At 40.8% G+C, this 21,667-nt stretch overlaps 1 protein-coding gene across 2 annotated transcripts in view; it reads left to right on the forward strand.

The window, feature by feature from the left end:
* Positions 1-21,667, forward strand: part of NBAS (NBAS subunit of NRZ tethering complex) — a 209,243-nt gene that overhangs the window by 61,196 nt on the left and 126,380 nt on the right. For both annotated transcript variants that reach the window (XM_036335298.1, XM_036335299.1), the window contains exons 22-23: positions 15,774-15,857; positions 19,037-19,190. In XM_036335298.1, the coding sequence (XP_036191191.1) occupies positions 15,774-15,857; positions 19,037-19,190 (238 nt within the window). The remainder of the gene's footprint in view (positions 1-15,773; positions 15,858-19,036; positions 19,191-21,667) is intronic.

The raw sequence follows: 21,667 nt of genomic DNA on the forward strand, positions 1-21,667 counted from the left end.
TCCAGCCCACTGGCTCCACTTAGTCCCAGTGGGACCACCCAGGGGGCTTCTGGGGGTCAGCGCATCTCTTTTGGAGAAAGAGGAACAGAGAAGGTATTGCCTCAGTGCACAGCCCAGAGATGGTAGGCCATCAGGCCAGGCCTGAGCAGACCCGGGGGAGAGGGGAGGGCAGGGCACACCTTGCTTGCCAGTGACTGCAGAGCCAGAAGGCAAGGCTATGCAGCCACTGTGCGACCCCCCACCTCAGGGCACCAGCCCACCGTACATGTGGCTCCGTCATCAATTGCATGATGCGTCCTTTCTGACTTGGAGTTGATTTACCTTTAAAATGAACGGACAGTCCCTGTCTTGCTTATTCCCATTGCATGTTTTTAGTAACAGGTGAATTGATAGACAGGAAATCTGTTCGCATACTGTAAAACACCATCAAGGATTATGACACACCTGATTGAAATCATTGTTACAGCCCTTGACCTACTGGCAGCGTCTAGCTTTAAGGCATGTTATTGGAACTGGGATCACTTGGCTTCTTAATTCCTTCCCCGCCACCCCAACTCAGTGTCATGGTTGTAGGCTTAGGTGTCGATGATGATGACCAACATTTATGGAGTAATTACTGTGTATTGGCCCGTACTTCTGTCTGGTTTCCAAACACTGTTGGTATTATCCTGCTATTATAGAAAGCTGAGATTTACAGAGGCTTATTAATATGTTAAACTTCATATAAGTGCAGCCTGGATTTGAATCTATATTTACTTAGAGTCAGTAGGCTCTGAAAATATAAATTATAAGCTCCTTATTTTGCACTACTTATAGTGCTAAAAAGTTACGTTTTTGTTATGATAAAAGTGAACAAAAAGAAAATGCTGGGAATGCCCTTTTGTTTTCCACACTTTTGCTTTAGATCTGAATAGTGATATGTAAGTGTATTTTATAAATATGTATTTATAAATATTTTCTAATATAATTAATTTCTTCTTTTTTTCCGCTTCACAAAATAGATCTAATTTGAATGGAAAGGACTTTTCTACTGTAAATTGTTAATATAGAGTGAGGGCTACTGTTTCTTAAAGTGCTTTTAAAGGCAATTTCTCCTTAGATTTGAATGCATTTGTTGTTACTGTCTCCTGATGATTGCTTAGGTAAACATTTGATTTTCACCTGAAATTTCATCACAAAATAGTTTTATAGTGCAGTGCTACATTGTCTTTGAATGCCCTATGTTTTCTTTATGGGGTCCTCCATAAACTTATTTAAAATGTGACAAATATTTCAGGTATACCGTATTGCAGTGGAGGTTAATCAGAAGATAAAGTTATTTTGCATCTTTGTTTTGAGATATGTTGCTTAGACAAACTTTGAAAAGACTGATTTCTTCTGGGTCCATAAGTTATATCCATTTTAAACACATTGAAAAAACATAGACATTTTTTGGGTTAATCTTTGTTTTTCAAGAAAGTCTTTCACATTGAGTCTACTCTGTCTCCCAAAGTAGACGTGACTGCAAAGCCAAACCGCAGCTATGTCTCAGGCCCCGCCTCTTCTGCGAGGTCTTCCGTAGTTATGCCTTTCCCTGTGTTCTCATAATTCTTTGTTCATTCTTGTAGTAACCACTTTTTCTATCGTATCACAGCAGTCATTTTTATATCTCCTTCCTCCCTCTTGTTCCCTTCTGTAACAAACGCTCAGCTTCAAGCCCAAACAAATTTACACGCAGAGACCATCGCTTCCTTATTTGTGGATCCCCAGGGCCTCAGGTGGTGCTTGGTAGTGGGTTCTCTGAAAATGTTTGCCAAGTGGGTCAGGTCCATCTTGTGCCCATTTGAATAAAAGACTAAACGATGTCCCGAAGGGAATTCACTTTGCTTCCCGGCACTTACACCGACGTGAAATGGCCATTTGTCTTCTTCACTTTCTCCGATCATCCTTGGCCATCCTGTTTACAATTTACCACACTTGCATCCTCCCCCCCGTTCTGTTTCTTCCTAGCATTAATCACTATCTACTTCAGGCTGAGTTTTAACTGATTTGTCTTGTTCATTGTTTGCCTTTCTAAGATGTCAGCTCCGATAGGAAAGGGAATCTTATGTTTTGTTTCCGTCCTTACCCTCTGCACTTAGCATAGTGCCTGGCACCTTGTAGGCACTCTGACTGCTTGTTGGATGGGTGAAAAAATGAAGGAATGAGCATAAATTCCATGAGGACAGGACTTTGTATCTTGTTCACTAATACAGCCTCAGTGTCTAGAGGAGTGCTTGGTACAAAGCAGGAACTCAGAGTGGTTTTGAATGAACGTGTGGACTGGTGTAAGTTGGTTTGCATGAATGCGTGCACTAATTGAAGTAGGCGGGGTTTTATGTTTTAGAGTTCAAGCTGTATAATATTTTGGAAAGCAATAGTAAGTTGTGCCAACAAGTTGACCATTTAACTAGTCTGTTTTGAGAGCCCATTGGCAGAACTTTTGCCTTGGCATTTAAACACAATTTCATTTACCAGTTTTCATTCAACAAAATTTCAGGATTATGATTGCTGGGAAACTTCCATGGTATGTGTTATTTTGTGTTTTATATTGTCACTCTTAAATCATCCTGTGTATTTGACATTGATGGAATGTGACGGAGTTTTGTAAAACTTTGGAATTATATTTTCTGTCATAGATGATACATCTTTTTATTAGCTACTGTCTCAGTTTGTCACTGCCATAAAACATTGACACTTTATACTCCAGGTGACTGCTTTAGTTTTTAAGTAGAAAGGTGACATTTTTACCATCTTTATTAGCTCCCGTAATTTGTGACAACAAATTTTTTTGTAAACCAAAAGAAATATATTTTTTTGACTTTTGGTATTTTTGATGTTTATAGCACATTTTATTTTTTATTTTTTCAATTACAGTTGACATTCAATATAATATTAGTTTCAAGTATTATAGCACACTTTAGAAGGATTATTTAGAGTTTTCATTTATGCCTCTTTTTCCATTGTAAGACCTTTCCGGAATGATGAAAGTATCTAGTTTAAAAGGTTGTATTTAAACAGTTGTCTGTGAAAGAGTATGGCATAGGGTGAGAGCACTGACACTAGAGCCACGTTGCTAGATGCATGATCTTGGGTAAATTTTTAACTGTGCCTCAGTCTTCTCATTTGTCCATTGGTGATGCTTACAGTACTTATTTCATAGTGTTGTGAGAATGATTAATAAGTTAATGTATATAAAATACTGAGAACAGTGCTTGGCACCAAGTAAGGGCTACTTTAAGTGTTGGCAGTTATTATCAATGCAGAATTTCATGCTGAGACCATGGCCTCATACTAGTGTACTTATATACGACACATACTTATTATTTTAAACTTTTAATTGGAATAATTCTATAGTTACAGAAAAGTTGCAAAGATAATACAGAGACTTCATGTGCACCCTTCCTCTAGCTTGCTCTTTCTTACATAACCATCGCACATTTATCAAAACTAAGAAATTATTGCTGGAATAGTCTGCTCCAAATATAATGTGACAAATGCATTCCTAAAAACCACTGCACTATGCAGAATTGTGCAATGAAAACCACAGGGTTTATGGGGAAAATAGGGTTAGGGCCCAGCATTCAAAAACTTTGTGCAGTTTAACGAAGTTAGGAACCTAATAAAAGCTGTCCCATAGTTTTACACATTAAATGATGAGAAACACATAAGTACAAAAATATGGCACTTGACCTTGAGTAAGACCTGAAAAAGACTTGGCTTGTGGGTCTGGGTGTCTGAAGAGTCGCAGCTCATGTGTTCCTGGGAAGTGGAGGGAGAGTGCGATTAGCAATCTGACTGGGAGCTGTATGTAACAGATGTGGATGGGGAGCGGGGAGGCTAACTCACTCCCGGAACTGAGGTCGCTGGTGGGTGTCTGCACACATGATCTGACGTGGCACGGCCCAGGTGAGAGCAGTTTTCTGTGTTCACCTCTTGTTCCTTGTGGATGAAATTGTGCACTAGCAAACACGAAATTTGTGTCATGCTCAAATTGTTCCCCAAGGTATCAGTTTATTGAAACATATCAGCATTTTCAAAACATTATTGCCAAGGTGGCTATACAATAATATTGACTGAACTACATATTTATCTGGGTTTAACCCGCGTCTCTAGTGATGCTTTTTCTGTTTCAGTGTCCGATCAGGATAGAACCTTGCATTCAGACTTCCTTTCACTTATTTTTTAACATATGGAAATAAACTGTCCTTTAATGTCTGTCAGTCAGAAATCCGTTGACATATATTTACTAGACAATGAACATTGATACCCATATTTATATTCCTGGATTATCTCCAGAATCAACACAGAAAGATTGAATTGTATTTAGTGTGTTTTGAGATATTGCAATATTTAAATATTTTATAGTATAAGTTGCAAAACCGTTGATAGAAATAGAATATCCAGAACACCTCATTCTCTTCATCCTCCCAGAAAAGCTGTTACTATAGTAACTGGGTGGCTTGTTTGCTTGTGCATATCTAAGCTGAGACTGCTGGATGGATGGCTGAAAGTTTGATCATGAAAAGCATGCTGGGACATGCAGATGGACTGTGCTTGTGTGAGCCATGGAGACGCTTGAGGTGTTTCCATTTTCCTGTCCGAATTTGTGCTTATATGGATTATTTGTTGACTTCTAATCATTCTCTACCTTTAGTTCCACTGCCATTTATGTGACACATCGTGAAGGGTAAACATAAAAAGTGGCTCAGTGAAAAATGTTACGTCACCAACTATGGAGGTCACTGGCATGTCACTGATCTTATGTCAGTTACACCCGGTCCCATATTCAGAAACTGCTTTGTCCTGGAGCATGAACAACACTCCCACCTGCCTTCATTAGAACAGCCTTGACAGCAGTCGTCAGTCACATGAGAGACCTCCCTGAGACTGCACACCCTAACTCCTGTGTTTGTCCCCGGCGTGGCGTTTCATTCCCTTGCCAACCCAGAATCACGCTGCTTTTCTTAGCCTCTGTCCCTTTTGTGCACTCTGCCCCAATGCTGATGCAACAGAAAACCCAGGGTCTCCGGGAACTTCCTCATTACCGTTTTTCATTGGGCCTTGCCGGCGGGAGAATACGTTTCATATCCCTTTCTTCTCACTGATCAGTGGTTGCCACTCACCCAAAGCTTAGAAGGCCTTTGGGTAACGAATTTGGAGGATGTGTTTCTGTTTTCAGAGGTTGCTAGTATCCTGCGGCATTATTTATTTACTTTATGATCAGACTCACATATAGCTCTTAATAAAGTGCTATGAATACATTGACACACGCAGTGATGCTTAATAACTGTTGAATGAACAAATGATCGTCATGTGAAGAGATTTGGAAAACACAGGGGGTTGGTGCGGCAAAGGCAGTAGGATGCAGTTGAAAGCAAGCTCTCTGAAGCAATCGGGAAAGGATGGTTTCAGACCGCAAGCAAGTGGTACCCTGGTCTTGTTCCCCTGCCACCCTGTCACATGGGATGTATGCGTATCTTTCGTGCACTCATAAATCACATTTTTGTCTATATATTTTTGATTCTGTGTTAAGCATAAGGGACCATTAGGCTCATTTGGCCATGATACACTTTTCTTTTATGTAAATGTTTTAAAATTGTAAAATGCACATAACAGAATTTACCCATATTAACCATTATCATGTGCAAGTACATTCACATTGTTGCGCAACCAGTTTTCAAAGCTCTTTTTTTTTTTTTTTAAATATTTTTATTGATTTTTTTACAGAGAAGAAGGGAGAGGGATAGAGAGGTAGAAACATCGATGAGAGAGATCGATCAGCTGCCTCCTGCACGCCCCCCACTGGGGATGTGCCCACAACCAGGGTACATGCCCTTGACCGGAATCGAACCCGAGACCCCTGAGTCCGCAGGCCAAAGCTCTATCCACTGAGCCAAACCGGTTCGGCTCAAAGCTCTTTTTATCTTGTGAAACAATGGTCCCCAGTAAACAGTTAACTCCCCAATTCTCCTTCACTCAGCCCCTGACGACTTTCTGTCTCTGTGAATTTGACTATATAGTATTTCTGTTTTTGTGGCTGGCTTAGTTCACGTAACACAGTGGTTCTCAACCTTGGCTGCACGTTAGAATCACCTGGGAATCTTTTTAAAATTCTGATTTCGGGGCCTCATCCTCCAGAAATTCTGTTTCTTTGTTCCTAATGTTGTGGCTCCACCCCTAACAGAGTGACAACACGTCCCACAGGAGGCCGAGAGCTACAGGAGAGGGCAGGGAACAATTTGTTATGGGTGGGGCCACAACATTAGTAACAAAGAAACAGAATTTCCGGAGGATGAGGCCCAGAAATCAGGATTTTAAAAAGATTCCCAGGTGATTCTAATGTGCAGCCAAGGCTGAGAACCACTGGCATAACATAATGTCCCCAAAGCATGACACCCCCTTAGTGAAATTAGCATGACTGCTGGGAAGATTTGAGTGGCTTCCCCCTGTGGGCCATGGTTCTCTTTTTGCTGCAGAAGGATTTCTTAATAAAATAAGGGGTGTAGCTAGATTCTAGTTCAAGATGGGAGTTACTTCACCATGATTGCCCGACGCCGTAGGGAGAATCTCCTCTTCATCTTTTGATGATAAACTGAAGGGAACGTCTGACATCTCTCCTAATACCTTGTTTTCTAAGTCTTGGATTTGAATAGCCAGAATCTGGAGACTTTTTCTGTTACTATAACAGCATAAAATTTGTCATAAAAGCAAAATATCAATATGCATTTTATTTAAATTCCCAGTAGGAGAAATCTGATTTAGGTGAAATTGATTTACCGTATAACTTAAATCACCAATAAAGAATTTACCTTTAAAAAGGTCAGATGACATTACTCTTGTTCTTCACAACTGAACAGTAGTAGGGGTTTACTTTTTACCATTTTCAGTTTCAGATTGATGTTTTGATACTTTACATTTCAGCGATTAAATAATTTGAACCATCTTTTCCATTGAAGTCAAATTTGACCCTAGGCAGCTCACAGTTCAGAAAGTAAATTATTGTTTGGTTGATATTTTTCTTTTTATCCTTGAAAGACAGTAGACGACAGTACCAGAGTCAATTACTCTTGCCTTAGTTTCATAGTTTTAAGGATATTGTAGATATTTTTCTCCCATAAGAAACATAGCAGTGTTTCTTGCAAAGCAGATGTTGATTTTGAATTTCAGCTTCTTTTTGGTGAAATTTATAACTAACGATGAGTACATGTGAACTGATTTAAAACTTAAAGCATTTCTAAATTGCTTTATTATGAGTTTATTTTCTTGAAGGAACATTTTATAGAAGATGAATGAGTCCTAGAAAATTTTGTGTTATTTAATAAAAATGTAGGGAATACTTACATGCCATATAGAGACATTCTGTTACAGGAAATAGGTGGATACAAAAATGAGTCAGATATGGTCCCTGTCCACAGATAAATTAGAATCTAGTAGGGAAAATCAGACAGGGTAGGTATAGATATGATACCATAAAATTAAAATGTGTCTCCTAGGAGGAATATAGAGAGGGTCAGAAATGGGAGAGATTACTTGCTGTTACAACAAAGGTCAGTGAATAAGAGGCAAGGTGTGTTCTACGTCTTGGAGGTTGAGTGTGTTTCTGATGTTTGGAGGGTTGAATAGGTAAGAGTCTGAGTAAATATTTAATATGAAGTTGTTCCATCTACTTAGTCCTCGCCTAAATCATATTGTTTAGTCACAGAGTCCAAAACATATTCCCAATTACTAGTAATTTGTTAGTGGAAAATGAATTAGTGTAGACGATTTCCAATAAACAATATGAATCTCTTTTTACTTATGTTTTATGTAGCCTCGTCCTGTTCATAAAGATTTTTTTTTCTTCCCTGAAATTTTTAAAAAGCAGTTTTTATTGGGCATTCTATTCCCACCATAATTTTGTTGTTGTGATGAAATATCACCACAACTGTAGCCTCTATCGTTAAATGTTATGGAAAGATTGGGGCATTGCTGCCGGGGTCCTGCCCCAGCAGGTCCAGGGGTCCCCAAAGGTGTGGATGGAGTCGGCGAAGAAGGAATGACACAGAGACAGCGTTCAGTTGATCAGCAGCCTAGCCAGGATCTCTAGCCAGGATCTCCAGCCAAGTTCTGGTCTGGATCTCCAGCGAAGTTCTGCTTCGGATCTCCAGCCAGGTTTTGTCCAGGTTCTCCAGCCAGGTTCAGTCACCAGGTTCTAGTCAGGTTCTCTTGCCAATTTCTGTAGTCAGGTTCAGTCCAGGATCTTTTGCCATGTTCTCTCGCTAGGTTCTGTCTCTAAGTTCTGAGGTCAGTTTCTGTCCAGGATCTCTTGCCATGTTCTCTCCAGCGAAGTTCTTCTATCTCTAGAGAACGTTCTGTGTAGGTTCTGTGCCTAGGTTCTGTCTCTCTTGGTTCCGTATTCTAAGTTCTGTGTTCTAAGCTCTGTATTCTAAGTTCTGTGTCTCTTGGTTCCGTATTCTAAGTTCTGTGTCTTGCTGTCTTATTACATCTGTATTTATACCAGTTGATTCAATCCTTTCAATCTCTATTACAAAGGTTAGGGCGTTTCTTATCTTCATTCCAGGGAGTAAAGATTATGTAGCTTAAGCATGATTGTTCGTAGTTAAAGTGATTAATTACCCGCCTGGCACTTAGTTAAGAGGTTTTATTCCCTCCCTAACTTCAGGGGAAAATCCCTACCTGGGGAAACAACCTTTCTCAGAGACCTTGGTTAAAACACATAGTGCCAAGAAGGTGAGCAAACATATTAAGAACAGTATGCCATATATGCCAGGTCCCTTGAAACAGCAAGGATGGACCGGCTCTCAGCACATTGCATTCACTTTTTGGTTCTCACAGGAAACATAAAAATGTTCCTTTTCCCTTTAAAATGGAAAAGTTGATTAGTTACCTAATCAGAATTCAATTCCCATATGTGCAGTTTATTTCTGAGCTGCTCTGAGCAAAGAACAATAAATTGGTTTGTATTTTAGTCTTGGAATAAGCATTTGGCCTTCACGATGACTGTTAATAGAATACAGAGAGTACTTTACGGAATGGGCTGTGTCGGCAGTTTCTGATCCAAGAATAACCTGGTGTTTGGATCAGGAAAGAAAGGCCTAATAGCCTCTTTCGTCTGGGCTCAGGGTCTGGGCTGGCAGTGGGATAATTGATTGGCATGTCTCCTGGCACTGTGGGCATGTTAGATCTTGACTCAATTAGCTTTTGTCTTTCTGTTTATTTAAAGTAACAACAAAATTAGGATTTAAGGCAATTTCTTTGATTAAGAAGGTACAAACAAAATTATTTCAGAGTAATTTTTATGGGGCTTGGAAAGTATGTTGATACTGATATTTGTTATGCATTTGGTACCCTAAAAAGTGCTAGGAAAATGAGGTTGTACTGATTAATTCTTTTCCTGTTTCATTCCACAAACATTTCATGATTGAGTATGGAGCAGGTTTTAAAAATTTACAAGTTTTATGTTTTACATATAATTCTCATCGCATGTTTATGAGAGAAGCAGAAAAGGCATTATCATCCTGCTTTAAGAGGCATTAGTGAAATATGTTCGGAGTTAATGAATTATTTAAAAATACTTTTAATTATATTATTGTGTTAGTGTGTATATAACTACTGTCAAATGTTTTACTGTGGCTTAATACAGTTTATAGTTTCTGAATTTTATTCTCCTAACAGTTGTTATTAGGTTCAGCATTATCTAGTGATTCCACATGGTACTATTTTCATAGAGATAATATTTTTCTTTCATTATATATTTTCTTCCAAAATTTAAATATCTTGACCAATAATTTGAGAACATGTGATCCTGAGGAAGATTATAACATCTTCTGAATGGTTGAACTCCCTCTGGAAATAGTCCCTATAATTCTTTTTGATCACACTATATCTTTTCCAGTCAAGATTTCATTAATATGTAAATACTTGTCTGTAACTGCAGTGAATCTTTTTATCACACTATGTTTAATTAACATATAAATAACCCTGAGAGACACTTTCCCAATTTCTGATATGGGCACGCCTGTGTAAATATTGTATTTATAATAAGTAAAGTGCTATTAAGAATCAAATTCATATTTTGTAGACAAAGCACATGCATTAGCTTAAGAAATGTTTTGACCTCGACGTGTACCCATTTTTTAATCCTAAAAGTTTACATACTATCTACTTACACCGACTTTGGGGAGAAAATCTGTGGCGCACATAAACGTTGGGATCACAACACGATCCTGATGTATTTGATGTGCAGACGTGATAGTGTGGTCCCCTGGGAGAGCAGAGGCTTCCACCAGAAACAGGTGTATGTCTTGGTCCTGATCCCTCCCAGCTGGGTTACTCTGGGGAAGTCACTTAGCTTCTCTGCACTTCAGTTTCTTTCCGTGTGAAATGGGAAGTTGTATCGGTGTTGTGGTGATAAGTTAATCTCAGGGCCATATCCTCTGGCACAGTGCCTAGCGTGTAATTGTTCAGTGACAGCAGAGGTGAAGGTCAGAGAGGACACATCTGCAGCAGCAGCAGCAGCAGCAGCAGCAGTTCTTGGTACATTTGGTGGGAATGGCATGCTATAGATACCTTTTAGTGTGGAGTGTATTCCGTCTTGCAAAGGACCGATGAGTAAACAAAATACAAAATTATACCAGGGACTCATCCTCCCTGATGCCACCAATGGCTTGGTTTCTCGTCTGGGGCAGCGCCCTGTTCCTAGGATCAGGCACCTGAGATTTTATATTTGTCATTTGTTGTTCAGATGAAGTTTCATGTCTTCATTAAGTCTTCTTCTGGTTCTTAAGAGTTTTGTTGTTGTTATTTTTGAGGGTTCCGATTTTAGAATGAAAATGTCAGTGGATCTGTTCCCACTGATTGTGAAATTGTTCATTCAGAAAGTCAGTGATGAGTTTTGAGCTCATGCAGTTTACTTACCTGCGAATTTGTCATTGTAAATGGGATTTGTGGTGAGTCTGAGGGGTCCAGGTCCTCGAGGGGTGTGTTTCCACTCTTGCCTCTCTCTACACATGGCAAACATCCGAGAATGCTGGTTAGTTCAGGACGTCTTATTAGTCTCTGCTCTATTTTCTAAGTAATTTATTAATTAAATTGAGTTCCGTTGGTCCAGAAGAGAACTCTAAATAATGCCTTTAGATGGTTTTTCCATCTTGGCATTCTGAGTGATAACTACCTTTTTAATTGGTTTTCCATTGAGTGAGATTTGTTCAGTAATGGTAACAACAGTGTAGGCCCAAATCATTATATTTTGTCCTTTATTTACCGGAACATTTTCTTCAATGCTAATAATAGGAATAAATACATCTCCACATCTTAAAACCAGTGCCTCAAAGGGGCAATTAGTAGTAACTCACTATTTAGCCTATTGTCTCCAAGGCATAGACTATGAATAAAAGAACTTTTGTATGTTTATTCTTGATAATGTTTCTTTGAAATAAAAACTTATATTTAGTGTGAGAAATAATTGGTGAAAGAATAGTTGAACATAACAGAACTTGTTATATTCATTCTTTTCCTGCTGACAGGTAAATGTTACCTTCAAATGAAACCAGCAAAGTTTATTGTTTGGAATAAAACAATGAACAGGGTTCAGAGCTAAAGCAGTCATTGTTTTGTGAAGAAATAATTTAAGTTTACTGTGTACTTTCCTTTTTAAATGGGGATGATGCATTTAAATTTTAAGACTTCCCAAGCAAAGGAGAAATAACAGAAAAAAAGAACTAAACCAGTGGTCGGTAAACTCATTAGTCAACAGAGCCAAATATCAACAGTACAACGATTGAAATTTCCTTTGAGAGCCAAATTTTTTAAACTTAAACTATATAGGTAGGTACATTATTATTAACTTAATTAGGGTACTCCTAAGGCTTAGGAAGAGCCACACTCAAGGGGCCAAAGAGCCGCATGTGGCTCGCAAGCCGCAGTTTGCCGACCACGGAACTAAACTATGTAAATGTTTATAGAATTTCAGATCCCAAGTTTAAGGTTTGCAACTAACCAAGCTTTGTACAATCTTTAGAATGAAGCCGTATGTTTTCTAGGTTTTGTTTTGAACCCCAATTTCACATAACCCATCTTAGTGATAAATTTACATGACTAGTATTTTTGTTGTGAACAGAATTAATGAAAAGGTTTTCTCTGCAGTTTATTAAGCATTCTATCATTCTGCCTACCGTATGAAAGAATAAGTAGCTAAAATTTGGGTGTGTTTTTTTTTAGAAGGTAATGAGAGAACTAACCAATTATTTTGAAATGTAAAATTCAAAATAATTGTGACATTTAGGGGAATGTATATTCTGAAATATCTCTCCACCCCGAAGCATAATGACATGTTTAACTATGTAGATTGTATGCCATTACTAGTATAGCTTGCCCTTCCTTCAGTTTAGTAATCTAAATTAGGAAAGCATTCATGTTCTCATTCTCGTATCTGCAGGCCCTGTGTAAATGCACCTCCTGACATGTCTGTTTCTTATGAACAGACTGGCCCCTTTCGTTGCTCTATTCAGTTTTGAATTTTTGTGATACTCATGAGGTCACCAAAGAAATCTGTTATGCTGCCAACTAATTCAGTTGACACATGTTAGTTTAGAGTCTGCTAAGTGCCAGGTACTGTTTTGCTGAGGATGTGGCAATAGACAAAACAAAGATGTTTTTACTTTAAACTCCTAACGTGGGTTCTAAAATAATTTGCTTTATAGCCATCCTGTAAGAAAATAAAAGACCAGGGAGATTTTTTTTTTTAAATAACCATTGATGATGAAAAATAAGGTCAAGCCATATTTGGTAGTAGTTTCATTTGACTAGTAACCAACATACTGGTGTTGAGATTGGCTTTATATCTTACTTTAAATATATCCTTTCAGTATGCATGTAAATGGTCCTTATTCACAAATCAAACCTGGTGGCTCCTATGTATGAAGCAGAGGATGCTGGGAATGGGGATGGAAATGTGTTTGGGGCCAGATGATAGTCCCGTGTCCCTTCTGGAGGCAGGAGAGCATGCTAGCTCAAAGTGCATGCTCTGGGCCTGGCCCTGATCCTGTTGAAAGCCCAGCTCTGTCATTTATTAACTTTATGAGGAGGGGCAAGTTAAGCTAGGCCTCAGGTTTTCTCGTAATAATATCAAGAAGGTAATATTATCTGCTACATTAGATTAGTAGGGCTAAGTGAGGTATTATGTGTTAAAACCATTTTATCCTGTCTGACCCATAGTAACAGATCAGTGAATGTTAAAGATTATTACTGTTACTGATCATCACTGATCAACTGCTAGCACTATTATCAGCGGTGATCAGCACACTTAGAAACATTCAGTTGTGCTGTGTGCCTTGAAAGTGCAGCAGAACCACTTTATATTAACCTGGGACTCTTCAGGCCTGCCTTTCGGAGTGGGCCTCTGCTCAGAGCTTGTTTTTAATACATGTTCTGATAAAACTGGGAGTGTTTTCTTACCCATTTCTGTTCAGTGAAGCTTAACAAAGTTTTACAACTTTCTAGTGTTTAGATACCAAGTACATATTATTTTTGCTGAGGGTTCCAGGCCATTACTAATCATTTTATTAATAACCCTTGTATCTAATGTATACTTCATATAGAAACTTCAAATCTCAACTTGTGATACATTTTTCTAAAATTCTTTTAGAAAGCATTTTGCGTAGCTTGTGGAACCATATCTGCATTAATTAGAATTTTCCAACTTCCTCAGTTCATTGCTGTCATTTATTCTCATGTTGGAAGAGTGAACATTGCCGTCACTGGATCCAAATGTTCTTTTTTACTTTCCATTTCAGTGGTCTGTGATAAAATCGTTATTGACAAGGAAGAAAATGAAATAGTTTTTCACTTGGTGACATTCATTGTAAATAACCACCTGTGTGCTTCAGAAATTTAAAAATCTGAACTCCAGTGCCTTAAAAATATATCTGTTACAAAGTTAGCTAGGGCATTACATGCTAGCTAAAAAATGGGTAAAATACTGTGTTTTTAAAATATTGTGTAATGCATTTTGTATTGCACGTATCTAACGGGGAAGTTAGAATTTGGGTAATTTGCTCCAGTAATAATACTGCAGGGGGTGCTGCCCAGCACTGTCCACTCCCAGGCGTCCCTCTTCCACTCTAAAACCCTCCAGGGGTCTCTTGCCACCTTTTACATGAGGCCTATCTCTTCATCAACATAATTTTCAAACATTTACGAACTGTTTTTTGTGCAAGGCATGACTTACAACTTAATAGGACAAGAGAGTACAAAACATAACCTAATAATACACAGAAGTGCGATTCTTTCTCTGGGGTTATGGTTAATTTTAGGAAAATGCTACTGTTGGTCTTCAGAAATGTGACAGGGAATGTCTTCATGAACTATAAGAGTAGGCAGTTGAAATTTGATTTTGTGTTTTTGTGTTTTTTCTTAATTCAGAATGTTTCTGCTGTTTTCATGGATTCTTGGGTTGTGAGAGCTAAGAGGGACCTTAGGGATAATGTTTGGAGGGCTTCATTTCTCAGGGCCGCGTGCCGAAGGCTGTGCAGCTATCGAAGGCAGGTGCTTCTGTTTGCCGGGCCTCGGGCCTTCCAGCACCTCTGTTTTACCTCACTTTCCCTTGCTGACTTAGTCTCTGGTTTTTGGTCTCCTACATTATTTTTTAATTATGAATGTGTTTGAACAGCTTATTCTTTTTATTGCTTTTATTGGGGATATTGGTTAACAAAATTATACAGGTTTCAGGTGCACGATTCCACACACATTATCTGTACACACGGTATCGTGTGTTCATTATCCCATCAGGCCTTTGCCACTTTAGGTTCTCCTGTTCGCTTTTAATGACATTTGTAATCTGCAAAATCATTTCTTTACTCTTGCTATTTCCTATCTATATCTATGCTGTCCAATACGGTAGCCATTAGTCACATTAAAATTAATTAAAATGAAAATTCTCTTTTTTAGTATCAGTAGCCACATTTGCAGTGCTCTATACATGTACTTGTAGCTAGTGGTTCCTTCTTATGGTCACAAGAAGTTAGGTAATTTTTGAGGGCAAGGGACCATTTATGTTGCTATCAAGAACATAAAATATGGGCTCCTGATAAGTGTTTTAGTGTGAACGAACTCATACCCATACCATCATTGAGTTCCTTGCCAAATGTTGTTTTTAATTTTTTTTTTTAATCTTTTATTACAGATGCCCCCCCATTATCCCGTCGTCGTCCCTGTCCACCCCTCTCCCTCCCCATCCCAGGCCTTCACTGAACTATTGTCTGTGTCCTTGTCGGATGTTTTTTTTGTTTTGTTTTTAAATATATTTTATTGATTTTTTTACAGAGAGGAAGGGAGAGAGATAGAGAGTTAGAAACATCGATGAGAGAGAAACATCGATCAGCTGCCTCCTGCACATCCCCCACTGGGGATATGCCCGCAACCCAGGTACATGCCCTTGACCGGAATCGAACCTGGGACCTTTCAGTCCGCAGGCCGAAGCTCTATCCACTGAGGCAAACCGGTTTCGGCCTTGTCGGATGTTTTTGTTTTGAGTTTTTCTTTTCTTGTTGAGCCACTTTATGATAGAAGAGAGATCTGCGGTTTGGTATCTCCATTTCCATTGTATCTAATACGTATCATGCGCCACGTAACACGCCATAAGCAGGAATCTTGGAGATGAAAGGTTATAGAGATCTTTGCCACGTGTTCCTTGTGTAGCCAGTCATTGTGGTAACGTGTCATTTAAGTTCTTATGTGTTGTTTTTTAATTTAAGTTATAGCGGTGACTCCTTGCTGATCATTCCTTGGCATGAACGGAAACACCGAGATAAAGATTGGTGCGAGGAGGCGGCGTGCAGGTAAGAGCGGGCCGGCCCAGGGCTTCCTCTCACCGGGGGCGGATGGGTAGGCGGCCCTGGGAATGGGCTGTGCTCAGTGACCACTTACTTGATGGGGGTCCCTGACTGACAGAGTTTGAGTGAACTTTAAAAAAAACCCAAAAGCTCGACGACTCAGTTAGCATTATTTTAATGGAAAAACATGAAAGGCTACAAAGGAATCGCTCTCACAGTGGTTCGCACACACAGTCGATTCATTCTGGGAGTTCACTTTCAGTCTTTGACATATACCGCCATTGTCATCGTTGTTAATATGCTCTGCATGCGGATTTGTTCTTCATTCAGTTTTGTTTTTCATTTTTGTAAGCTTTAACCCTGGAAAGCCTCAAAGTGTGGAGGCATCAGGTCCTGCAGAAGGGGGTGAGCGAGGGGGTGGGGCTGAAGGGCTGCACCAGGTGTGTTTGAACCCCTTCGTCCCCACTCCTCAGAGTTCGGGAATACTCCGTCACCCGCTCTCCGCCATGTTCTCCCGATGCGAGAGCAGAGCTGTAGTTTGGGAGCCAGGCAGTGAGCCAGAGGATCCAGCACTAGGCACTGGGCACAGCCTGGGGTGGGGCTGAAAATGCGGGCACGTGGTGAAAGTTTCTGTACCGAATGTTGAAGCTGTTTAAAAACCCATAGTCCTCGGCTCCCTTTCCTTGGTATTCTGCTCACCAGAGCAGCTATTTTCAGTTCTTTTAGAAGATTATTCTGGCATTTCCTCCATATCGCTGAATAGCAACGGCACAGCTATTTCTGGACTTTTTAGTTCTGGCTATTACTGCGGACCTCCTCGGATGAGAAATTATGGCTTAGTTTATTTTTACTCCTTGTACCCTTTCTTCCCTGAGTGTTTACATCCCCTCCCCTTAGAAAATCTTTTCCTGTCGCTTCAGTGGAGTCTCAGGAGAAAGTGGAGGTTAGTGCCTGGTATTTCCAGCCACACTTAATAGAAGTCTTTACTTACCAGTTGTACTGAGAGTTTAAAGGGACGGAATCATGGAAAACGGTGGAGGGTTGATGCCAGTGGCCGTGGTTGTAGGGAAAGGTGTGCCGACTTGTTGCCCACAGTTCTCTCAGCGTGAGATGGGCTTCTTGACAGAGCCGCGCTGACCCGGCACCTGCCTCTTCACCCGGTCCTTCCAGACCCCGAGCTTGTGCCTTCTGACAAGTAGATAAATCGCGTGAAAGTATTTCTTCTCAGACCAGGCATGGCAAGCTACAGTGGGAGTAAAACTTGCTGCGCTGGAACTCCCAAAAGTATAAAAATGAAAAGCCAGGAAAAACTTGACTGAGGAAAGGTGCTTTTGAAGACGATAGAGAGTTTCAGTGGGACAGGTCACTTCCTGTTGCCCAGTCATTTAGTGAGTGCCTGCCCGCTGGTAGATTCAAGGATACTGAGGGGGGGCTAGGCACAGGCCTGGCCTCTGCAGGATGCAGCAGGGGGAGGGTGCTGCTGTGTAGGCACCAGTGTCATGAGTGGAGGAAAGGCCGGGCCTAGGGGCATGGGGTCGGGACACCTGTTTCAGTTTTCGACTCAGTTTCAATCTTGCGGCATTTGAAGGCCCTGCAAAATATCTGCAGAGCACCTGGGAAGCGTTTGGGGCTTCTAAGGGAAGTTCGGGTTAGGGGTAAAAGTATGGCAGTTACGATGTCTGTGCTAATTTGTATTTTATAGTTGAAAGGGGAACCCAGAGAGAGTATAGAATGAGAAGAGAGCGGGACGAAGTGTTTGGAAGAACAGCTATTTAATGGTGGAGGGTATTCTAACCCAGAGGAATGAAAAGAGCAGCCGGGAAGAGGAGAGAGCAGACCCATAGCGGAGTGGAAGGAGAGAAGCATGTGAGTGGAAGGAGAAAGTGGGTGGAGTCTATGAAATGGTCAAAAGGAAGGACTGAAAAATATATCAAAGGCGCTCCAGGTGCTTGCGGGGATGTGTGCTGCTGCAGTGGGGGATTGCGGAGGGCGCCATGTGACGTTTCCACTGTGGGGAAAATCCCTGGTCAGAATGCTAATGGCAGTTGTGAGCCTAGGGGAGTAAATGGCTACCAGTTTCAAGCCTTAGAGGTTGTCTAAGGCATGTGGATACGAAGTCCAAACATCTATGGGCTTTGTGTCTGGGCAAATATTACAGCTACTAATCTTTCCGATAAAATAATACCCATAAATCAGAATTAGGCACCTGCCTGGGGGCCAGCTGGTGTTCTCCTTGGACTTTATATTATTTAGACTATTCTTGTATAGTATTATTCCCATTTTTATCTGAATTAAGCAAATCTCAGACTACTTTTCACTTACGAATTTAGACAAGGTTTCACGGCTTTTCATGATGGAATTATGCTTCATCTTCAGTTCTGACTCCAAGCCCGCCGCCTTATAATAGTAACAATTAGAGCGCCGGTCATGTATTGCCAGCCTGCTGTAGATGGATGGATGTCTCTAATGGAATGCAGCGTTTTCCCTTATGTCTCCCTGAGATATCTTAGTTTAAGCGAAAGTTCCTCCTTTTTAGTCCTTAACCCTGGAAGGCCAGGGTCATCCTTATACAAGCTTGTAGTCTGTGACCTTGGTGATGCTCTTTCAGTGAACAGTCCTCTAGCCGCTTCTCTTTCCCTTCTGATGGTGAGGAGTGTAGAGCGATGGCATATTTGCAAATGCCAGTGTAGTACTATGTTGTTGACACCTACACAAGGTATATGATCATCATAAGGTATATTTCCTTTTATTTTTATGGAAAACAAGCATTTCTTCACTTCTGTTTGCATCAAAATCACCTGGAGGTTTTCCCCCAAACAGGTGATCTTGGTTTGGCAGCCCTGCGGCAGGCACCTAGCCATGTGCATTTTGTGAAAGCATCCCGTGGTGACTTTCATTTTGCTAATACTTGTTTGATTGATTTGGGGCATAGTTGTTTTGATTTATTGTCCATTCTGATTTTTTTAATTTGGGAAAACTAGGAGGAAAATAAATTAAGCACCTCCCAAAATGCCCCATTTATCTTGTACATGTGCACATACATATAGGAAAACACACGTGTGCATGTGCGCGCACACGCACATACATACACACATATTTCCTGTTTCTGTAACCGAGCCCACTCCCAAATGATAATCTTTCCCAGCATTCCAATCAGTTACTAATTGTTCCTTTTTGCTTTACAGAATGGTTGTTGAGCCGAGCCTCCAAGACGAGAGTGAATTCTTGTACGCTGCTCAGCCTGAGTTACTGAGGTTCAAGACCACCCAGCTTGCAGTAGAGAGCGTGATGGACTGGTACCAGACCCGAGCAGAGGAGATAGAGCATCATGCTGGACAGGTGAGGGGCGGTGGCAGCTGCCTCTCAGAGGTGCCAGCAGCTGCCTTGGGTCCCGAGGGCTCAGTGCGCGGAGTGGCTGCCAGCAGTGGTGCCAGGGTCGTGTGCATAGTTTGCGAGGGTTGAATGAACATTTCTTACCACTTTGGTTCATTTATCATTTGTCTAGAAAGTTTCTGTGGCTTTTTGGAAATTATTAAAGAGCAAACATATGCAAGAAAAGTTGTTAAAAATCTTTCTTTAAAATGTAAGCTGTGAAATATGGCACATACTGTTCGAGATTTTCCATGTATTTTTAGTAGGTTTAATACCATATTAATTAAAAAGATTGTATCAGCCTAGAAATGCTTGACAGTCCCCTGTCACATTGCAGTAACACAGTGAATCGTAATGTTGCTTCTCCGAAACCCTGCTGGAGGCTCTGTCCTAACGTTTTCCTTAACCAGCCTCCGTTCCCACGTGCCGTCTTACTGACATGCATGGCACTGCCTTAGAGAAAGGGTGTGGAAGAGAGAGGGAAGGGACTCTACACTCGCAGACATCCACCTGCTAATCTCCTCTCTTCCACCAACGCACCTCGTGACTCTGGACCTGCTACCGACCTTTTTTAGTTCCTTAGTTTTTTCACGGGAGAACAGAGGCAATAAACGGGAGGGAGGGAACATTTCAAATTCTGCTAGTTGAGTGATCTGCTAATGTGAGCAACAGTTGTCTTCATCTCAGAGGGCAGAAGTCAGCAGTTTGGAGCAAGGGGTGGCGGTTGCACTTAGGAATCTCATTCGGGGTCGGGCCAGTGGGTGTCTTTTTTTTCCACGTGCAGTCTTAGCATTGGACCGTCCATCCTACCATCCGTTTTCCATCTGATGGGAAGGGTGACTTCAGGGGGTCTGACTTCTATACTGTGGGAGGGAATGCGTACCCCCTGTGTGTTTAAATTTCTGTGCACTGTCTCTGGCCTGGCCCTCTGTCTCCATTTGATAGCCTGGAGTTTCTGCTTAATCTGATTCCCGTTTTTATTATTCATAGAATTGAAGATGATTTATTTGCAGGAGCTGATGGGAACGTAGGGGATGGCCAAGAATACTTATGATTTCTGAGTTTTTGAAGATGACTGCGGACCATAGTAGAAACTGTTTAGAATCGCAGGCTGCTGTCATGAAGAGAGCCCCTGGAGACGGTCTGGTCTGATTTTCTGGGCGGAAGGGTAAACTAAGGCTCACAGAGAGCACAGCGAGCGGCTAGATCAGGGGTCGCAGTGACGGAGCCAGGTCTCTGTGATGGTTCTCTGAGAGCCCACATGCAAACGAGCAAGTGCACAAACTTCAGAGCAAGAGGAAGTCATTAAAAAGTGGGCTCAGTAGTAAACATTTTGTAAGACATTATCCTGATGAGAAAATCATAAACATATCTTATTAGTAGAAAACTTCCAAAAAATTAATATAATATGACTTTGTGCAATATATAAGGTAAGTAAAATACGTAAATGCTGGGTCATGACTGTGCTGGAAGTGTAGTTGGTGAGAAGTCACCTTGAATGAGAGGCCGGGAGCTGTGATTCAGGTGTTGTATTGTTTGAGTTAAATACCACAGATTGCCGTCTGGGATGTGAACAGCTCATGGTAAGCTTTTTAACAAAACAAAGTAATATCCTCACTTGATTATATAGTAGCTGCATTCCAGGACATTCTGTGTAATTTAACCCATACAAAAAAAGACTTGTGTAAATATTAAATGAAGTCGAGGTCTGATCCTTGTAAGTAGGTTTTGCAGAACATCTGAAAGGTAGGCAGGACTCAGGACAAGGTGGTTACGTGGGCTGCCCTGCACGTTGTGGGGCGTCTGGCCTCGCTGGCTCCCGCCCACCAATTCTTGTGACAGACAGAAACATCCCCTCAGAGTTTCCGGGTGCCTCTGGTGGACCCTTCTGCTTCCATTGGGGACACATCTGGAAATGACCAGTTCATATTGGTCAGATTAGGCAAAGGCATTTTAGTTTGCTAATGCAGGAGAAACCCACTTGGTAATAACTGGTGGAGAAAGCTCTCAGGTGAACCGTTGAGGCACATGTTTGTCCAAGTGAATGTGTAACTCGTATCTAGACATCTTTCCAGGACCCGCGGGCATCACCTGGTTTCCAGGACGTGCCTGGCGTTTACCTCTGTCTGTGTCACAAGGAAAAGGATTCCTTGTGGACCAGTTCAGTCTGAGCACTTGGTGGTTTCTTAGCTGAACCAGGGAGAGCTTTTTGAGAGTAAGAAGGAAGGCGGTGTGAGTGTACTGATACATACATTTAAATAACTGATATCTCAGTAGCTCTGTTATTTGAACTGGGAATGAGAATGAAAAACTTCTCATGTCTAAAAAGTGCTGGACAGCCACCTTGTGCATTTCAAAAGATCAGTAATGGCTTCTCAGTTTGTAGTTTTTAAATATTTCGTAACCCAAATTTCAGTCATTATTCAGGATTTTAAAAAAATAGC

This window comes from Myotis myotis, unplaced genomic scaffold (assembly GCF_014108235.1).
Source record: "Myotis myotis isolate mMyoMyo1 unplaced genomic scaffold, mMyoMyo1.p scaffold_m19_p_14, whole genome shotgun sequence".
Taxonomy (NCBI): domain Eukaryota; kingdom Metazoa; phylum Chordata; class Mammalia; order Chiroptera; family Vespertilionidae; genus Myotis; species Myotis myotis.